Here is a 17,312-nt window from a genome sequence, read left to right as displayed (position 1 = left end):
AAATGTTCACTGGCGACAGACTGGCAGTGGCATGTCATAAGCAGTGATGCTTGTTTATTTACTTTTAAAAACAGTTTTGAAAATAGTTTTATAAAGGAAAATTAATGTTCAGATTCTACTGTAATTAGACTACAGCAAGCAATACAATTAAGCATTGATATAGAAATATGAACATTCTTATTAAATTCCTTTGTATGATGACAGATGCAAGACACTTGAACAGCCAAAAATCTACAAAAGCATTAAAAAAACGCTAGTCACACAAAAAGCTCATAGTTAAGATTGTTTAAACACAATTCAACAAACTGTACCACTGAATCAAGGCCCATGTATCGACAGTATTCTAGCTACTTCATACTTACATAAATCCTCAAATTTTACAACACTATTTGTTCAAGAGCACATGGCAGTAATACATTTCCTTTTGTTATTTTCTTATACAGTGTAATTCCTAGCAGGGTCGCAACTTTCACTGGGGACGGGGGATGGGGGGCATGTCCGTCCCCCCTCCCATATTCTGAAATTGCATTTTTTGTCCCCCACAGTTTATCATTGGAATGTGATACAAAACGATGCAACGGTGTGCTTTAAGACCATGCAGACGTCTCCGAGCAGTCGCATAGGCTGCTTGGAGTGTTTATCCGACTGGATATTTAAAAAAAAATGTTTTTATGTCCCCCCACTTCTAAAACCAAAGTTGCGTCCCTATGTGTCTAGTCTACACATTGTTGACTTTGACTCCAAATACCATACAAGTACATTAACAGTAAACTCACATAGATTTGTTACTCAAAGTCACATTCAAAAATCAAGGAAAATACACTAGTCTGATTGAATCCCCACTTTAATCTTACATTGAAAAAAAAATGTTGCAGATCACGCAGTCTCATTGTTGTTTGAAAAAATTATATTTAGCTTTTCATTCAGAATGAATTGTTCAATGATGTGGATGAAATGTATTTTTAATGATTTGATTTATTAAATCCCATTGTTGCTTGTAGACCAAATCATTTTCATGTCATACAAAAGTGTTACTGCATGAAGTTTAAAATGCATTCTGTCATTACTAAATTTGGAATGTGATATATTTTAACCTTTAAAAAAAATGTACAAACAAAAAACATTTCATGAATAAAATATTGTCATCCTAAAATGAAGTGGATGTTGACACAATCTTTACAAGCGAGAGGGATTCTTATTTCATTGGTCCTCAACTCGTGGCTCAGTCGTTTCATTCAGTGTAAGTGGAGTTCACAGGAGGTTGGTGGCACCTTAATTGGGGAAGACGGGCTCATGGTAAATGGCTGGAGCGCAATCAGTGGAATGGCATCCACGCTCTGTTCCAGCCATTATCATGGGCCGTCCTCCCCTCAGCAGCCTCTACTGGACTGGAGTTAGCCTGCTCAGGAGCAGATTCGTTCTGAAATGTACCTGGCTAAAGGGTGAGACACTTTGATATGACTGGCTATCCCGAGTTGAACACAAGGGTTTTCATAATTTACCTAGGTAACTCCTCAAACCTTCGTAGGATACCCCTCTGGATCAGATTTGTCTACCCCTGTTGTACACAGTGGCATCATTGGAACATTGTTTGGCTGGGTGACGACTGTGGTGTTGATTGTTATGAAATTATAATATCCTTGTCTTTTCCTCAACATACAGAAGACTTTCAGGAGTACCAGGGTACTGACCAGGATAACTAATGTAATAATTACAATAATTATAATTGTGGGGTCATCTGAAGAGGAGGAAATAGAAGGAGAACAGGAGAGTTTAGACATGATTCAGACCAATTCTGTTTATGAATTGATTCAGGCTAGCTTGTGATCTAGGATTTCTGTTTCGCAATTCAGCTCTTTAGAATTAAATGCGATTCATTCATTCATCTTACTGAAAGAATATGAAGTATGTCTTATGACAATAGGAATCACTACATCAGGGTCAGCTACGTTTCTACCATAACATGACCCTCAGTCAGTCAGTTATAATACCTTTCATAGTTACTCTTGTTGTTCTGGTGGCCGTCCCAACTCTATTCGTGGCAGTGCAGATGTAGATCCCAGCGTTGGTAGAAGTGGCTGTGGTGATTCTAATAGTCCTCTGGCGCCCCTCAGTGGACAACGTCACATTGCGTGCAGAGGTGAAGTTCCACTTCATCTCAGGAGAAGTGATCCCCTCAGCACTGCAGTTCAGAGACCACTCAAAACTATGCAACTTATGGGATTTCAATTGGAATTGGAAGCCATACCCGTCATGTGTTTTTGATTTATGAAAAATATCAAGATTAATAGCCAACTCACAGTGTACAGTAATGTTGAGAGGTTCTGATGCTTGGTGATGGAGCCCAGTCTATTTGTGACTGTGCAGTTGTAAGTTGCATTAGCTGTTACTCTGGAGATATTGAGAGTACGCAGGCGCCCTACAGTGGTCTCATTGGCATTTCCCTCTGCAGTGTTGTTGGTCCACCTCAGCTCAGGAGGAGGGTTCCCCTCAGCACTGCAGTCCAGAGACACATCACTGCCTGCACTCACCTCCACTGTGTCATTCCCTGGAAGGAACTCAGGAGTGTCTGAGGAGAAGAGGTGCTTTTAGGCAGTTTTAAACGTATACAGTTGTAGAACTTCCCTCCTGGTCAGGGGTACAGAGGCAAGATCGTGTATTGATAAACTCACAGTGCACAGTAATGTTGAGAGGTTCTGATGTCACTGTAGGATGGGGTTGTGGTCCCTCTGGTCCCAGGTCCAGTTGTGCTCTACATCTATACTGAGCTCCATCATCATGTCTACTGGGGCTGATCATCAGAGTATCAGACACATCCACTGGTGTCTTACTGACGATACTGTAAGTTACATTATCTAAGGGTTCATTCCCTTTGTACCACTTCACAACCAGGTTCTGTAGAGGAGCGATGTTCTGTATGTCACACTGCAGCTGGTACTCTGTCCCCTCCACCATGGGACCAGAGTGTCTCAGAACAGAGATGGAGATGCTGTCTGGAGTCTCTGTGGAAGAGGTCAACAATGTTAAAAAAAAACTCAATGCTGGTATACAGTTAAATAGAAACATACCTTTCACATTCACAAGGAGGAAAATACTCACTGTAGAGAATGACTGGAAGTACTTCTGAGGGTTGTTCGCCGTCAATGAGAGTGATGTAGCATGTAGGTTCTATTGTCCAATCAATAAGGTTATCCACAGTCCAGGTGACAACATTGACTTCTTGTTCAAAACCTGTACCTCCAAATGTGGCCTCCCAGCCCATCCCCTCATGGTCTGTGAATGATGTGCTGCAGTTGACTGAGACTGAGTCTCCATATCTCACCACCACTCTGGGAGGGTTGAGCTCAAGAGGAAAGGTAACTACTGTAAAAACATACAAGAATGAAGACATCAATGTGAAATCCACATCAAATATAAACTGTTCTGCCTTGTGAGATAAGTGAGGGTGAGTTAAATAGTGTGACTGCAGAGATGAGCTGGAAAATACATTTTGGCTTGGCTGTTGCTGGGAGGGTGGTCATAGTTCCTGGAGTTGAGGGTGCTGTGGAGAACATCGTTGGGTGTTGTTGTGGAGGTACTTCTACAAGGACATGTATCTGCTTGGTGATGGAGCCCAGTCTATTTGTGACTGTGCAGTTGTAAGTTGCATTAGCTGTTACTCTGGAGATATTGAGAGTACGCAGGCGCCCTACAGTGGTCTCATTGGCATTTCCCTCTGCAGTGTTGTTGGTCCACCTCAGCTCAGGAGGAGGGTTCCCCTCAGCACTGCAGTCCAGAGACACATCACTGCCTGCACTCACCTCCACTGTGTCATTCCCTGGAAGGAACTCAGGAGTGTCTGAGGAGAAGAGGTGCTTTTAGGCAGTTTTAAACGTATACAGTTGTAGAACTTCCCTCCTGGTCAGGGGTACAGAGGCAAGATCGTGTATTGATAAACTCACAGTGCACAGTAATGTTGAGAGGTTCTGATGTCACTGTAGGATGGGGTTGTGGTCCCTCTGGTCCCAGGTCCAGTTGTGCTCTACATCTATACTGAGCTCCATCATCATGTCTACTGGGGCTGATCATCAGAGTATCAGACACATCCACTGGTGTCTTACTGACGATACTGTAAGTTACATTATCTAAGGGTTCATTCCCTTTGTACCACTTCACAACCAGGTTCTGTAGAGGAGCGATGTTCTGTATGTCACACTGCAGCTGGTACTCTGTCCCCTCCACCATGGGACCAGAGTGTCTCAGAACAGAGATGGAGATGCTGTCTGGAGTCTCTGTGGAAGAGGTCAACAATGTTAAAAAAAAACTCAATGCTGGTATACAGTTAAATAGAAACATACCTTTCACATTCACAAGGAGGAAAATACTCACTGTAGAGAATGACTGGAAGTACTTCTGAGGGTTGTTCGCCGTCAATGAGAGTGATGTAGCATGTAGGTTCTATTGTCCAATCAATAAGGTTATCCACAGTCCAGGTGACAACATTGACTTCTTGTTCAAAACCTGTACCTCCAAATGTGGCCTCCCAGCCCATCCCCTCATGGTCTGTGAATGATGTGCTGCAGTTGACTGAGACTGAGTCTCCATATCTCACCACCACTCTGGGAGGGTTGAGCTCAAGAGGAAAGGTAACTACTGTAAAAACATACAAGAATGAAGACATCAATGTGAAATCCACATCAAATATAAACTGTTCTGCCTTGTGAGATAAGTGAGGGTGAGTTAAATAGTGTGACTGCAGAGATGAGCTGGAAAATACATTTTGGCTTGGCTGTTGCTGGGAGGGTGGTCATAGTTCCTGGAGTTGAGGGTGCTGTGGAGAACATCGTTGGGTGTTGTTGTGGAGGTACTTCTACAAGGACATGTATCTGCTTGGTGATGGAGCCCAGTCTATTTGTGACTGTGCAGTTGTAAGTTGCATTAGCTGTTACTCTGGAGATATTGAGAGTACGCAGGCGCCCTACAGTGGTCTCATTGGCATTTCCCTCTGCAGTGTTGTTGGTCCACCTCAGCTCAGGAGGAGGGTTCCCCTCAGCACTGCAGTCCAGAGACACATCACTGCCTGCACTCACCTCCACTGTGTCATTCCCTGGAAGGAACTCAGGAGTGTCTGAGGAGAAGAGGTGCTTTTAGGCAGTTTTAAACGTATACAGTTGTAGAACTTCCCTCCTGGTCAGGGGTACAGAGGCAAGATCGTGTATTGATAAACTCACAGTGCACAGTAATGTTGAGAGGTTCTGATGTCACTGTAGGATGGGGTTGTGGTCCCTCTGGTCCCAGGTCCAGTTGTGCTCTACATCTATACTGAGCTCCATCATCATGTCTACTGGGGCTGATCATCAGAGTATCAGACACATCCACTGGTGTCTTACTGACGATACTGTAAGTTACATTATCTAAGGGTTCATTCCCTTTGTACCACTTCACAACCAGGTTCTGTAGAGGAGCGATGTTCTGTATGTCACACTGCAGCTGGTACTCTGTCCCCTCCACCATGGGACCAGAGTGTCTCAGAACAGAGATGGAGATGCTGTCTGGAGTCTCTGTGGAAGAGGTCAACAATGTTAAAAAAAAACTCAATGCTGGTATACAGTTAAATAGAAACATACCTTTCACATTCACAAGGAGGAAAATACTCACTGTAGAGAATGACTGGAAGTACTTCTGAGGGTTGTTCGCCGTCAATGAGAGTGATGTAGCATGTAGGTTCTATTGTCCAATCAATAAGGTTATCCACAGTCCAGGTGACAACATTGACTTCTTGTTCAAAACCTGTACCTCCAAATGTGGCCTCCCAGCCCATCCCCTCATGGTCTGTGAATGATGTGCTGCAGTTGACTGAGACTGAGTCTCCATATCTCACCACCACTCTGGGAGGGTTGAGCTCAAGAGGAAAGGTAACTACTGTAAAAACATACAAGAATGAAGACATCAATGTGAAATCCACATCAAATATAAACTGTTCTGCCTTGTGAGATAAGTGAGGGTGAGTTAAATAGTGTGACTGCAGAGATGAGCTGGAAAATACATTTTGGCTTGGCTGTTGCTGGGAGGGTGGTCATAGTTCCTGGAGTTGAGGGTGCTGTGGAGAACATCGTTGGGTGTTGTTGTGGAGGTACTTCTACAAGGACATGTATCTGCTTGGTGATGGAGCCCAGTCTATTTGTGACTGTGCAGTTGTAAGTTGCATTAGCTGTTACTCTGGAGATATTGAGAGTACGCAGGCGCCCTACAGTGGTCTCATTGGCATTTCCCTCTGCAGTGTTGTTGGTCCACCTCAGCTCAGGAGGAGGGTTCCCCTCAGCACTGCAGTCCAGAGACACATCACTGCCTGCACTCACCTCCACTGTGTCATTCCCTGGAAGGAACTCAGGAGTGTCTGAGGAGAAGAGGTGCTTTTAGGCAGTTTTAAACGTATACAGTTGTAGAACTTCCCTCCTGGTCAGGGGTACAGAGGCAAGATCGTGTATTGATAAACTCACAGTGCACAGTAATGTTGAGAGGTTCTGATGTCACTGTAGGATGGGGTTGTGGTCCCTCTGGTCCCAGGTCCAGTTGTGCTCTACATCTATACTGAGCTCCATCATCATGTCTACTGGGGCTGATCATCAGAGTATCAGACACATCCACTGGTGTCTTACTGACGATACTGTAAGTTACATTATCTAAGGGTTCATTCCCTTTGTACCACTTCACAACCAGGTTCTGTAGAGGAGCGATGTTCTGTATGTCACACTGCAGCTGGTACTCTGTCCCCTCCACCATGGGACCAGAGTGTCTCAGAACAGAGATGGAGATGCTGTCTGGAGTCTCTGTGGAAGAGGTCAACAATGTTAAAAAAAAACTCAATGCTGGTATACAGTTAAATAGAAACATACCTTTCACATTCACAAGGAGGAAAATACTCACTGTAGAGAATGACTGGAAGTACTTCTGAGGGTTGTTCGCCGTCAATGAGAGTGATGTAGCATGTAGGTTCTATTGTCCAATCAATAAGGTTATCCACAGTCCAGGTGACAACATTGACTTCTTGTTCAAAACCTGTACCTCCAAATGTGGCCTCCCAGCCCATCCCCTCATGGTCTGTGAATGATGTGCTGCAGTTGACTGAGACTGAGTCTCCATATCTCACCACCACTCTGGGAGGGTTGAGCTCAAGAGGAAAGGTAACTACTGTAAAAACATACAAGAATGAAGACATCAATGTGAAATCCACATCAAATATAAACTGTTCTGCCTTGTGAGATAAGTGAGGGTGAGTTAAATAGTGTGACTGCAGAGATGAGCTGGAAAATACATTTTGGCTTGGCTGTTGCTGGGAGGGTGGTCATAGTTCCTGGAGTTGAGGGTGCTGTGGAGAACATCGTTGGGTGTTGTTGTGGAGGTACTTCTACAAGGACATGTATCTGCTTGGTGATGGAGCCCAGTCTATTTGTGACTGTGCAGTTGTAAGTTGCATTAGCTGTTACTCTGGAGATATTGAGAGTACGCAGGCGCCCTACAGTGGTCTCATTGGCATTTCCCTCTGCAGTGTTGTTGGTCCACCTCAGCTCAGGAGGAGGGTTCCCCTCAGCACTGCAGTCCAGAGACACATCACTGCCTGCACTCACCTCCACTGTGTCATTCCCTGGAAGGAACTCAGGAGCGTCTGAGGAGAAGAGGTGCTTTTAGGCAGTTTTAAACGTATACAGTTGTAGAACTTCCCTCCTGGTCAGGGGTACAGAGGCAAGATCGTGTATTGATAAACTCACAGTGCACAGTAATGTTGAGAGGTTCTGATGTCACTGTAGGATGGGGTTGTGGTCCCTCTGGTCCCAGGTCCAGTTGTGCTCTACATCTATACTGAGCTCCATCATCATGTCTACTGGGGCTGATCATCAGAGTATCAGACACATCCACTGGTGTCTTACTGACGATACTGTAAGTTACATTATCTAAGGGTTCATTCCCTTTGTACCACTTCACAACCAGGTTCTGTAGAGGAGCGATGTTCTGTATGTCACACTGCAGCTGGTACTCTGTCCCCTCCACCATGGGACCAGAGTGTCTCAGAACAGAGATGGAGATGCTGTCTGGAGTCTCTGTGGAAGAGGTCAACAATGTTAAAAAAAACTCAATGCTGGTATACAGTTAAATAGAAACATACCTTTCACATTCACAAGGAGGAAAATACTCACTGTAGAGAATGACTGGAAGTACTTCTGAGGGTTGTTCGCCGTCAATGAGAGTGATGTAGCATGTAGGTTCTATTGTCCAATCAATAAGGTTATCCACAGTCCAGGTGACAACATTGACTTCTTGTTCAAAACCTGTACCTCCAAATGTGGCCTCCCAGCCCATCCCCTCATGGTCTGTGAATGATGTGCTGCAGTTGACTGAGACTGAGTCTCCATATCTCACCACCACTCTGGGAGGGTTGAGCTCAAGAGGAAAGGTAACTACTGTAAAAACATACAAGAATGAAGACATCAATGTGAAATCCACATCAAATATAAACTGTTCTGCCTTGTGAGATAAGTGAGGGTGAGTTAAATAGTGTGACTGCAGAGATGAGCTGGAAAATACATTTTGGCTTGGCTGTTGCTGGGAGGGTGGTCATAGTTCCTGGAGTTGAGGGTGCTGTGGAGAACATCGTTGGGTGTTGTTGTGGAGGTACTTCTACAAGGACATGTATCTGCTTGGTGATGGAGCCCAGTCTATTTGTGACTGTGCAGTTGTAAGTTGCATTAGCTGTTACTCTGGAGATATTGAGAGTACGCAGGCGCCCTACAGTGGTCTCATTGGCATTTCCCTCTGCAGTGTTGTTGGTCCACCTCAGCTCAGGAGGAGGGTTCCCCTCAGCACTGCAGTCCAGAGACACATCACTGCCTGCACTCACCTCCACTGTGTCATTCCCTGGAAGGAACTCAGGAGTGTCTGAGGAGAAGAGGTGCTTTTAGGCAGTTTTAAACGTATACAGTTGTAGAACTTCCCTCCTGGTCAGGGGTACAGAGGCAAGATCGTGTATTGATAAACTCACAGTGCACAGTAATGTTGAGAGGTTCTGATGTCACTGTAGGATGGGGTTGTGGTCCCTCTGGTCCCAGGTCCAGTTGTGCTCTACATCTATACTGAGCTCCATCATCATGTCTACTGGGGCTGATCATCAGAGTATCAGACACATCCACTGGTGTCTTACTGACGATACTGTAAGTTACATTATCTAAGGGTTCATTCCCTTTGTACCACTTCACAACCAGGTTCTGTAGAGGAGCGATGTTCTGTATGTCACACTGCAGCTGGTACTCTGTCCCCTCCACCATGGGACCAGAGTGTCTCAGAACAGAGATGGAGATGCTGTCTGGAGTCTCTGTGGAAGAGGTCAACAATGTTAAAAAAAAACTCAATGCTGGTATACAGTTAAATAGAAACATACCTTTCACATTCACAAGGAGGAAAATACTCACTGTAGAGAATGACTGGAAGTACTTCTGAGGGTTGTTCGCCGTCAATGAGAGTGATGTAGCATGTAGGTTCTATTGTCCAATCAATAAGGTTATCCACAGTCCAGGTGACAACATTGACTTCTTGTTCAAAACCTGTACCTCCAAATGTGGCCTCCCAGCCCATCCCCTCATGGTCTGTGAATGATGTGCTGCAGTTGACTGAGACTGAGTCTCCATATCTCACCACCACTCTGGGAGGGTTGAGCTCAAGAGGAAAGGTAACTACTGTAAAAACATACAAGAATGAAGACATCAATGTGAAATCCACATCAAATATAAACTGTTCTGCCTTGTGAGATAAGTGAGGGTGAGTTAAATAGTGTGACTGCAGAGATGAGCTGGAAAATACATTTTGGCTTGGCTGTTGCTGGGAGGGTGGTCATAGTTCCTGGAGTTGAGGGTGCTGTGGAGAACATCGTTGGGTGTTGTTGTGGAGGTACTTCTACAAGGACATGTATCTGCTTGGTGATGGAGCCCAGTCTATTTGTGACTGTGCAGTTGTAAGTTGCATTAGCTGTTACTCTGGAGATATTGAGAGTACGCAGGCGCCCTACAGTGGTCTCATTGGCATTTCCCTCTGCAGTGTTGTTGGTCCACCTCAGCTCAGGAGGAGGGTTCCCCTCAGCACTGCAGTCCAGAGACACATCACTGCCTGCACTCACCTCCACTGTGTCATTCCCTGGAAGGAACTCAGGAGTGTCTGAGGAGAAGAGGTGCTTTTAGGCAGTTTTAAACGTATACAGTTGTAGAACTTCCCTCCTGGTCAGGGGTACAGAGGCAAGATCGTGTATTGATAAACTCACAGTGCACAGTAATGTTGAGAGGTTCTGATGTCACTGTAGGATGGGGTTGTGGTCCCTCTGGTCCCAGGTCCAGTTGTGCTCTACATCTATACTGAGCTCCATCATCATGTCTACTGGGGCTGATCATCAGAGTATCAGACACATCCACTGGTGTCTTACTGACGATACTGTAAGTTACATTATCTAAGGGTTCATTCCCTTTGTACCACTTCACAACCAGGTTCTGTAGAGGAGCGATGTTCTGTATGTCACACTGCAGCTGGTACTCTGTCCCCTCCACCATGGGACCAGAGTGTCTCAGAACAGAGATGGAGATGCTGTCTGGAGTCTCTGTGGAAGAGGTCAACAATGTTAAAAAAAAACTCAATGCTGGTATACAGTTAAATAGAAACATACCTTTCACATTCACAAGGAGGAAAATACTCACTGTAGAGAATGACTGGAAGTACTTCTGAGGGTTGTTCGCCGTCAATGAGAGTGATGTAGCATGTAGGTTCTATTGTCCAATCAATAAGGTTATCCACAGTCCAGGTGACAACATTGACTTCTTGTTCAAAACCTGTACCTCCAAATGTGGCCTCCCAGCCCATCCCCTCATGGTCTGTGAATGATGTGCTGCAGTTGACTGAGACTGAGTCTCCATATCTCACCACCACTCTGGGAGGGTTGAGCTCAAGAGGAAAGGTAACTACTGTAAAAACATACAAGAATGAAGACATCAATGTGAAATCCACATCAAATATAAACTGTTCTGCCTTGTGAGATAAGTGAGGGTGAGTTAAATAGTGTGACTGCAGAGATGAGCTGGAAAATACATTTTGGCTTGGCTGTTGCTGGGAGGGTGGTCATAGTTCCTGGAGTTGAGGGTGCTGTGGAGAACATCGTTGGGTGTTGTTGTGGAGGTACTTCTACAAGGACATGTATCTGCTTGGTGATGGAGCCCAGTCTATTTGTGACTGTGCAGTTGTAAGTTGCATTAGCTGTTACTCTGGAGATATTGAGAGTACGCAGGCGCCCTACAGTGGTCTCATTGGCATTTCCCTCTGCAGTGTTGTTGGTCCACCTCAGCTCAGGAGGAGGGTTCCCCTCAGCACTGCAGTCCAGAGACACATCACTGCCTGCACTCACCTCCACTGTGTCATTCCCTGGAAGGAACTCAGGAGTGTCTGAGGAGAAGAGGTGCTTTTAGGCAGTTTTAAACGTATACAGTTGTAGAACTTCCCTCCTGGTCAGGGGTACAGAGGCAAGATCGTGTATTGATAAACTCACAGTGCACAGTAATGTTGAGAGGTTCTGATGTCACTGTAGGATGGGGTTGTGGTCCCTCTGGTCCCAGGTCCAGTTGTGCTCTACATCTATACTGAGCTCCATCATCATGTCTACTGGGGCTGATCATCAGAGTATCAGACACATCCACTGGTGTCTTACTGACGATACTGTAAGTTACATTATCTAAGGGTTCATTCCCTTTGTACCACTTCACAACCAGGTTCTGTAGAGGAGCGATGTTCTGTATGTCACACTGCAGCTGGTACTCTGTCCCCTCCACCATGGGACCAGAGTGTCTCAGAACAGAGATGGAGATGCTGTCTGGAGTCTCTGTGGAAGAGGTCAACAATGTTAAAAAAAAACTCAATGCTGGTATACAGTTAAATAGAAACATACCTTTCACATTCACAAGGAGGAAAATACTCACTGTAGAGAATGACTGGAAGTACTTCTGAGGGTTGTTCGCCGTCAATGAGAGTGATGTAGCATGTAGGTTCTATTGTCCAATCAATAAGGTTATCCACAGTCCAGGTGACAACATTGACTTCTTGTTCAAAACCTGTACCTCCAAATGTGGCCTCCCAGCCCATCCCCTCATGGTCTGTGAATGATGTGCTGCAGTTGACTGAGACTGAGTCTCCATATCTCACCACCACTCTGGGAGGGTTGAGCTCAAGAGGAAAGGTAACTACTGTAAAAACATACAAGAATGAAGACATCAATGTGAAATCCACATCAAATATAAACTGTTCTGCCTTGTGAGATAAGTGAGGGTGAGTTAAATAGTGTGACTGCAGAGATGAGCTGGAAAATACATTTTGGCTTGGCTGTTGCTGGGAGGGTGGTCATAGTTCCTGGAGTTGAGGGTGCTGTGGAGAACATCGTTGGGTGTTGTTGTGGAGGTACTTCTACAAGGACATGTATCTGCTTGGTGATGGAGCCCAGTCTATTTGTGACTGTGCAGTTGTAAGTTGCATTAGCTGTTACTCTGGAGATATTGAGAGTACGCAGGCGCCCTACAGTGGTCTCATTGGCATTTCCCTCTGCAGTGTTGTTGGTCCACCTCAGCTCAGGAGGAGGGTTCCCCTCAGCACTGCAGTCCAGAGACACATCACTGCCTGCACTCACCTCCACTGTGTCATTCCCTGGAAGGAACTCAGGAGTGTCTGAGGAGAAGAGGTGCTTTTAGGCAGTTTTAAACGTATACAGTTGTAGAACTTCCCTCCTGGTCAGGGGTACAGAGGCAAGATCGTGTATTGATAAACTCACAGTGCACAGTAATGTTGAGAGGTTCTGATGTCACTGTAGGATGGGGTTGTGGTCCCTCTGGTCCCAGGTCCAGTTGTGCTCTACATCTATACTGAGCTCCATCATCATGTCTACTGGGGCTGATCATCAGAGTATCAGACACATCCACTGGTGTCTTACTGACGATACTGTAAGTTACATTATCTAAGGGTTCATTCCCTTTGTACCACTTCACAACCAGGTTCTGTAGAGGAGCGATGTTCTGTATGTCACACTGCAGCTGGTACTCTGTCCCCTCCACCATGGGACCAGAGTGTCTCAGAACAGAGATGGAGATGCTGTCTGGAGTCTCTGTGGAAGAGGTCAACAATGTTAAAAAAAAACTCAATGCTGGTATACAGTTAAATAGAAACATACCTTTCACATTCACAAGGAGGAAAATACTCACTGTAGAGAATGACTGGAAGTACTTCTGAGGGTTGTTCGCCGTCAATGAGAGTGATGTAGCATGTAGGTTCTATTGTCCAATCAATAAGGTTATCCACAGTCCAGGTGACAACATTGACTTCTTGTTCAAAACCTGTACCTCCAAATGTGGCCTCCCAGCCCATCCCCTCATGGTCTGTGAATGATGTGCTGCAGTTGACTGAGACTGAGTCTCCATATCTCACCACCACTCTGGGAGGGTTGAGCTCAAGAGGAAAGGTAACTACTGTAAAAACATACAAGAATGAAGACATCAATGTGAAATCCACATCAAATATAAACTGTTCTGCCTTGTGAGATAAGTGAGGGTGAGTTAAATAGTGTGACTGCAGAGATGAGCTGGAAAATACATTTTGGCTTGGCTGTTGCTGGGAGGGTGGTCATAGTTCCTGGAGTTGAGGGTGCTGTGGAGAACATCGTTGGGTGTTGTTGTGGAGGTACTTCTACAAGGACATGTATCTGCTTGGTGATGGAGCCCAGTCTATTTGTGACTGTGCAGTTGTAAGTTGCATTAGCTGTTACTCTGGAGATATTGAGAGTACGCAGGCGCCCTACAGTGGTCTCATTGGCATTTCCCTCTGCAGTGTTGTTGGTCCACCTCAGCTCAGGAGGAGGGTTCCCCTCAGCACTGCAGTCCAGAGACACATCACTGCCTGCACTCACCTCCACTGTGTCATTCCCTGGAAGGAACTCAGGAGTGTCTGAGGAGAAGAGGTGCTTTTAGGCAGTTTTAAACGTATACAGTTGTAGAACTTCCCTCCTGGTCAGGGGTACAGAGGCAAGATCGTGTATTGATAAACTCACAGTGCACAGTAATGTTGAGAGGTTCTGATGTCACTGTAGGATGGGGTTGTGGTCCCTCTGGTCCCAGGTCCAGTTGTGCTCTACATCTATACTGAGCTCCATCATCATGTCTACTGGGGCTGATCATCAGAGTATCAGACACATCCACTGGTGTCTTACTGACGATACTGTAAGTTACATTATCTAAGGGTTCATTCCCTTTGTACCACTTCACAACCAGGTTCTGTAGAGGAGCGATGTTCTGTATGTCACACTGCAGCTGGTACTCTGTCCCCTCCACCATGGGACCAGAGTGTCTCAGAACAGAGATGGAGATGCTGTCTGGAGTCTCTGTGGAAGAGGTCAACAATGTTAAAAAAAAACTCAATGCTGGTATACAGTTAAATAGAAACATACCTTTCACATTCACAAGGAGGAAAATACTCACTGTAGAGAATGACTGGAAGTACTTCTGAGGGTTGTTCGCCGTCAATGAGAGTGATGTAGCATGTAGGTTCTATTGTCCAATCAATAAGGTTATCCACAGTCCAGGTGACAACATTGACTTCTTGTTCAAAACCTGTACCTCCAAATGTGGCCTCCCAGCCCATCCCCTCATGGTCTGTGAATGATGTGCTGCAGTTGACTGAGACTGAGTCTCCATATCTCACCACCACTCTGGGAGGGTTGAGCTCAAGAGGAAAGGTAACTACTGTAAAAACATACAAGAATGAAGACATCAATGTGAAATCCACATCAAATATAAACTGTTCTGCCTTGTGAGATAAGTGAGGGTGAGTTAAATAGTGTGACTGCAGAGATGAGCTGGAAAATACATTTTGGCTTGGCTGTTGCTGGGAGGGTGGTCATAGTTCCTGGAGTTGAGGGTGCTGTGGAGAACATCGTTGGGTGTTGTTGTGGAGGTACTTCTACAAGGACATGTATCTGCTTGGTGATGGAGCCCAGTCTATTTGTGACTGTGCAGTTGTAAGTTGCATTAGCTGTTACTCTGGAGATATTGAGAGTACGCAGGCGCCCTACAGTGGTCTCATTGGCATTTCCCTCTGCAGTGTTGTTGGTCCACCTCAGCTCAGGAGGAGGGTTCCCCTCAGCACTGCAGTCCAGAGACACATCACTGCCTGCACTCACCTCCACTGTGTCATTCCCTGGAAGGAACTCAGGAGTGTCTGAGGAGAAGAGGTGCTTTTAGGCAGTTTTAAACGTATACAGTTGTAGAACTTCCCTCCTGGTCAGGGGTACAGAGGCAAGATCGTGTATTGATAAACTCACAGTGCACAGTAATGTTGAGAGGTTCTGATGTCACTGTAGGATGGGGTTGTGGTCCCTCTGGTCCCAGGTCCAGTTCTGCTCTACATCTATACTGAGCTCCATCATCATGTCTACTGGGGCTGATAATCAGAGTATCAGACACATCCACTGGTGTCTTACTGACGATACTGTAAGTTACATTATCTAAGGGTTCATTCCCTTTGTACCACTTCACAACCAGGTTCTGTAGAGGAGCGATGTTCTGTATGTCACACTGCAGCTGGTACTCTGTCCCCTCCACCATGGGACCAGAGTGTCTCAGAACAGAGATGGAGATGCTGTCTGGAGTCTCTGTGGAGGAGGTCAACAATGTTAAAAAAAACCTCAATGCTGGTATACAGTTAAATAGAAACATACCTTTCACATTCACAAGGAGGAAAATACTCACTGTAGAGAATGACTGGAAGTACTTCTGAGGGTTGTTCGCCGTCAATGAGAGTGATGTAGCATGTAGGTTCTATTGTCCAATCAATAAGGTTATCCACAGTCCAGGTGACAACATTGACTTCTTGTTCAAAACCTGTACCTCCAAATGTGGCCTCCCAGCCCATCCCCTCATGGTCTGTGAATGATGTGCTGCAGTTGACTGAGACTGAGTCTCCATATCTCACCACCACTCTGGGAGGGTTGAGCTCAAGAGGAAAGGTAACTACTGTAAAAACATACAAGAATGAAGACATCAATGTGAAATCCACATCAAATATAAACTGTTCTGCCTTGTGAGATAAGTGAGGGTGAGTTAAATAGTGTGACTGCAGAGATGAGCTGGAAAATACATTTTGGCTTGGCTGTTGCTGGGAGGGTGGTCATAGTTCCTGGAGTTGAGGGTGCTGTGGAGAACATCGTTGGGTGTTGTTGTGGAGGTACTTCTACAAGGACATGTATCTGCTTGGTGATGGAGCCCAGTCTATTTGTGACTGTGCAGTTGTAAGTTGCATTAGCTGTTACTCTGGAGATATTGAGAGTACGCAGGCGCCCTACAGTGGTCTCATTGGCATTTCCCTCTGCAGTGTTGTTGGTCCACCTCAGCTCAGGAGGAGGGTTCCCCTCAGCACTGCAGTCCAGAGACACATCACTGCCTGCACTCACCTCCACTGTGTCATTCCCTGGAAGGAACTCAGGAGCGTCTGAGGAGAAGAGGTGCTTTTAGGCAGTTTTAAACGTATACAGTTGTAGAACTTCCCTCCTGGTCAGGGGTACAGAGGCAAGATCGTGTATTGATAAACTCACAGTGCACAGTAATGTTGAGAGGTTCTGATGTCACTGTAGGATGGGGTTGTGGTCCCTCTGGTCCCAGGTCCAGTTGTGCTCTACATCTATACTGAGCTCCATCATCATGTCTACTGGGGCTGATCATCAGAGTATCAGACACATCCACTGGTGTCTTACTGACGATACTGTAAGTTACATTATCTAAGGGTTCATTCCCTTTGTACCACTTCACAACCAGGTTCTGTAGAGGAGCGATGTTCTGTATGTCACACTGCAGCTGGTACTCTGTCCCCTCCACCATGGGACCAGAGTGTCTCAAAACAGAGATGGAGACGCTGTCTGGAATCTCTGTGATAGAAATCATTTTTTCAATAATTGTTTTCCACATGTATTTTTCATTTCTCTTTTATACTTCCTACTTGTATGTGTTAATTGTATAGTGGACTTCACTATTGTACAGAAAAAACAACAACATTATTTCATACTCGCTAAACGGTGATGTTTTCCTAATGAATATACTCATATTCAATGGGACACACTTACTGTACACAGTGAGAGTAAGGTCTTGACTGCATAGGAGACTCCCATTCAACTTTATGTTGCACCGAGCCTGTGTACCCCAGTCCACCACAGTCATGTTCCAGGTGACAAACTGGCTATTTTTCTCCAAGCTTGTATTTCCTTCTGTAGAGACCCAGTG

At 45.4% G+C, this 17,312-nt stretch overlaps 1 protein-coding gene across 3 annotated transcripts; it reads right to left on the bottom strand.

Moving 5' to 3' along the window:
• Positions 1–27: 27 nt before the first annotated feature.
• Positions 28–16,944, bottom strand: LOC106598884 (hemicentin-1). Of its 3 annotated transcripts, none has more exons than XR_014391942.1 (36): positions 16,631–16,944; positions 16,177–16,527; positions 15,789–16,052; positions 15,362–15,691; positions 14,908–15,258; positions 14,520–14,783; positions 14,093–14,422; positions 13,639–13,989; positions 13,251–13,514; positions 12,824–13,153; positions 12,370–12,720; positions 11,982–12,245; positions 11,555–11,884; positions 11,101–11,451; positions 10,713–10,976; positions 10,286–10,615; positions 9,832–10,182; positions 9,444–9,707; positions 9,017–9,346; positions 8,563–8,913; positions 8,175–8,438; positions 7,749–8,078; positions 7,295–7,645; positions 6,907–7,170; positions 6,480–6,809; positions 6,026–6,376; positions 5,638–5,901; positions 5,211–5,540; positions 4,757–5,107; positions 4,369–4,632; positions 3,942–4,271; positions 3,488–3,838; positions 3,100–3,363; positions 2,673–3,002; positions 1,992–2,569; positions 28–1,738 (listed from the first exon to the last, which is right to left on the bottom strand). XR_014391942.1 is itself a non-coding variant. In XM_082973710.1 (36 exons), exons 1-36 carry the CDS (start codon positions 16,911–16,913, stop codon positions 2,177–2,179), a joined length of 10,953 nt encoding a protein of 3,650 aa, XP_082829836.1. In that variant the 5' UTR covers positions 16,914–16,944; the 3' UTR covers positions 28–2,176. The 3 variants fall into 3 exon arrangements, 2 of the variants coding, with proteins under 2 accessions (XP_082829836.1, XP_082829835.1); XM_082973710.1 differs by having other exon boundaries at positions 28–2,182; positions 2,301–2,569; XM_082973709.1 differs by having other exon boundaries at positions 28–2,569.
• Between the last annotated feature and the right edge of the window lie 368 nt (positions 16,945–17,312).

Source organism: Salmo salar, chromosome 03, assembly GCF_965601325.2.
Source record: "Salmo salar chromosome 03, fSalSal1, whole genome shotgun sequence".
Lineage (NCBI taxonomy): Eukaryota > Metazoa > Chordata > Actinopteri > Salmoniformes > Salmonidae > Salmo > Salmo salar.
Note: the sequence above shows the minus strand (reverse complement) of the source record. Positions and strands in the feature narration are given on the sequence as shown.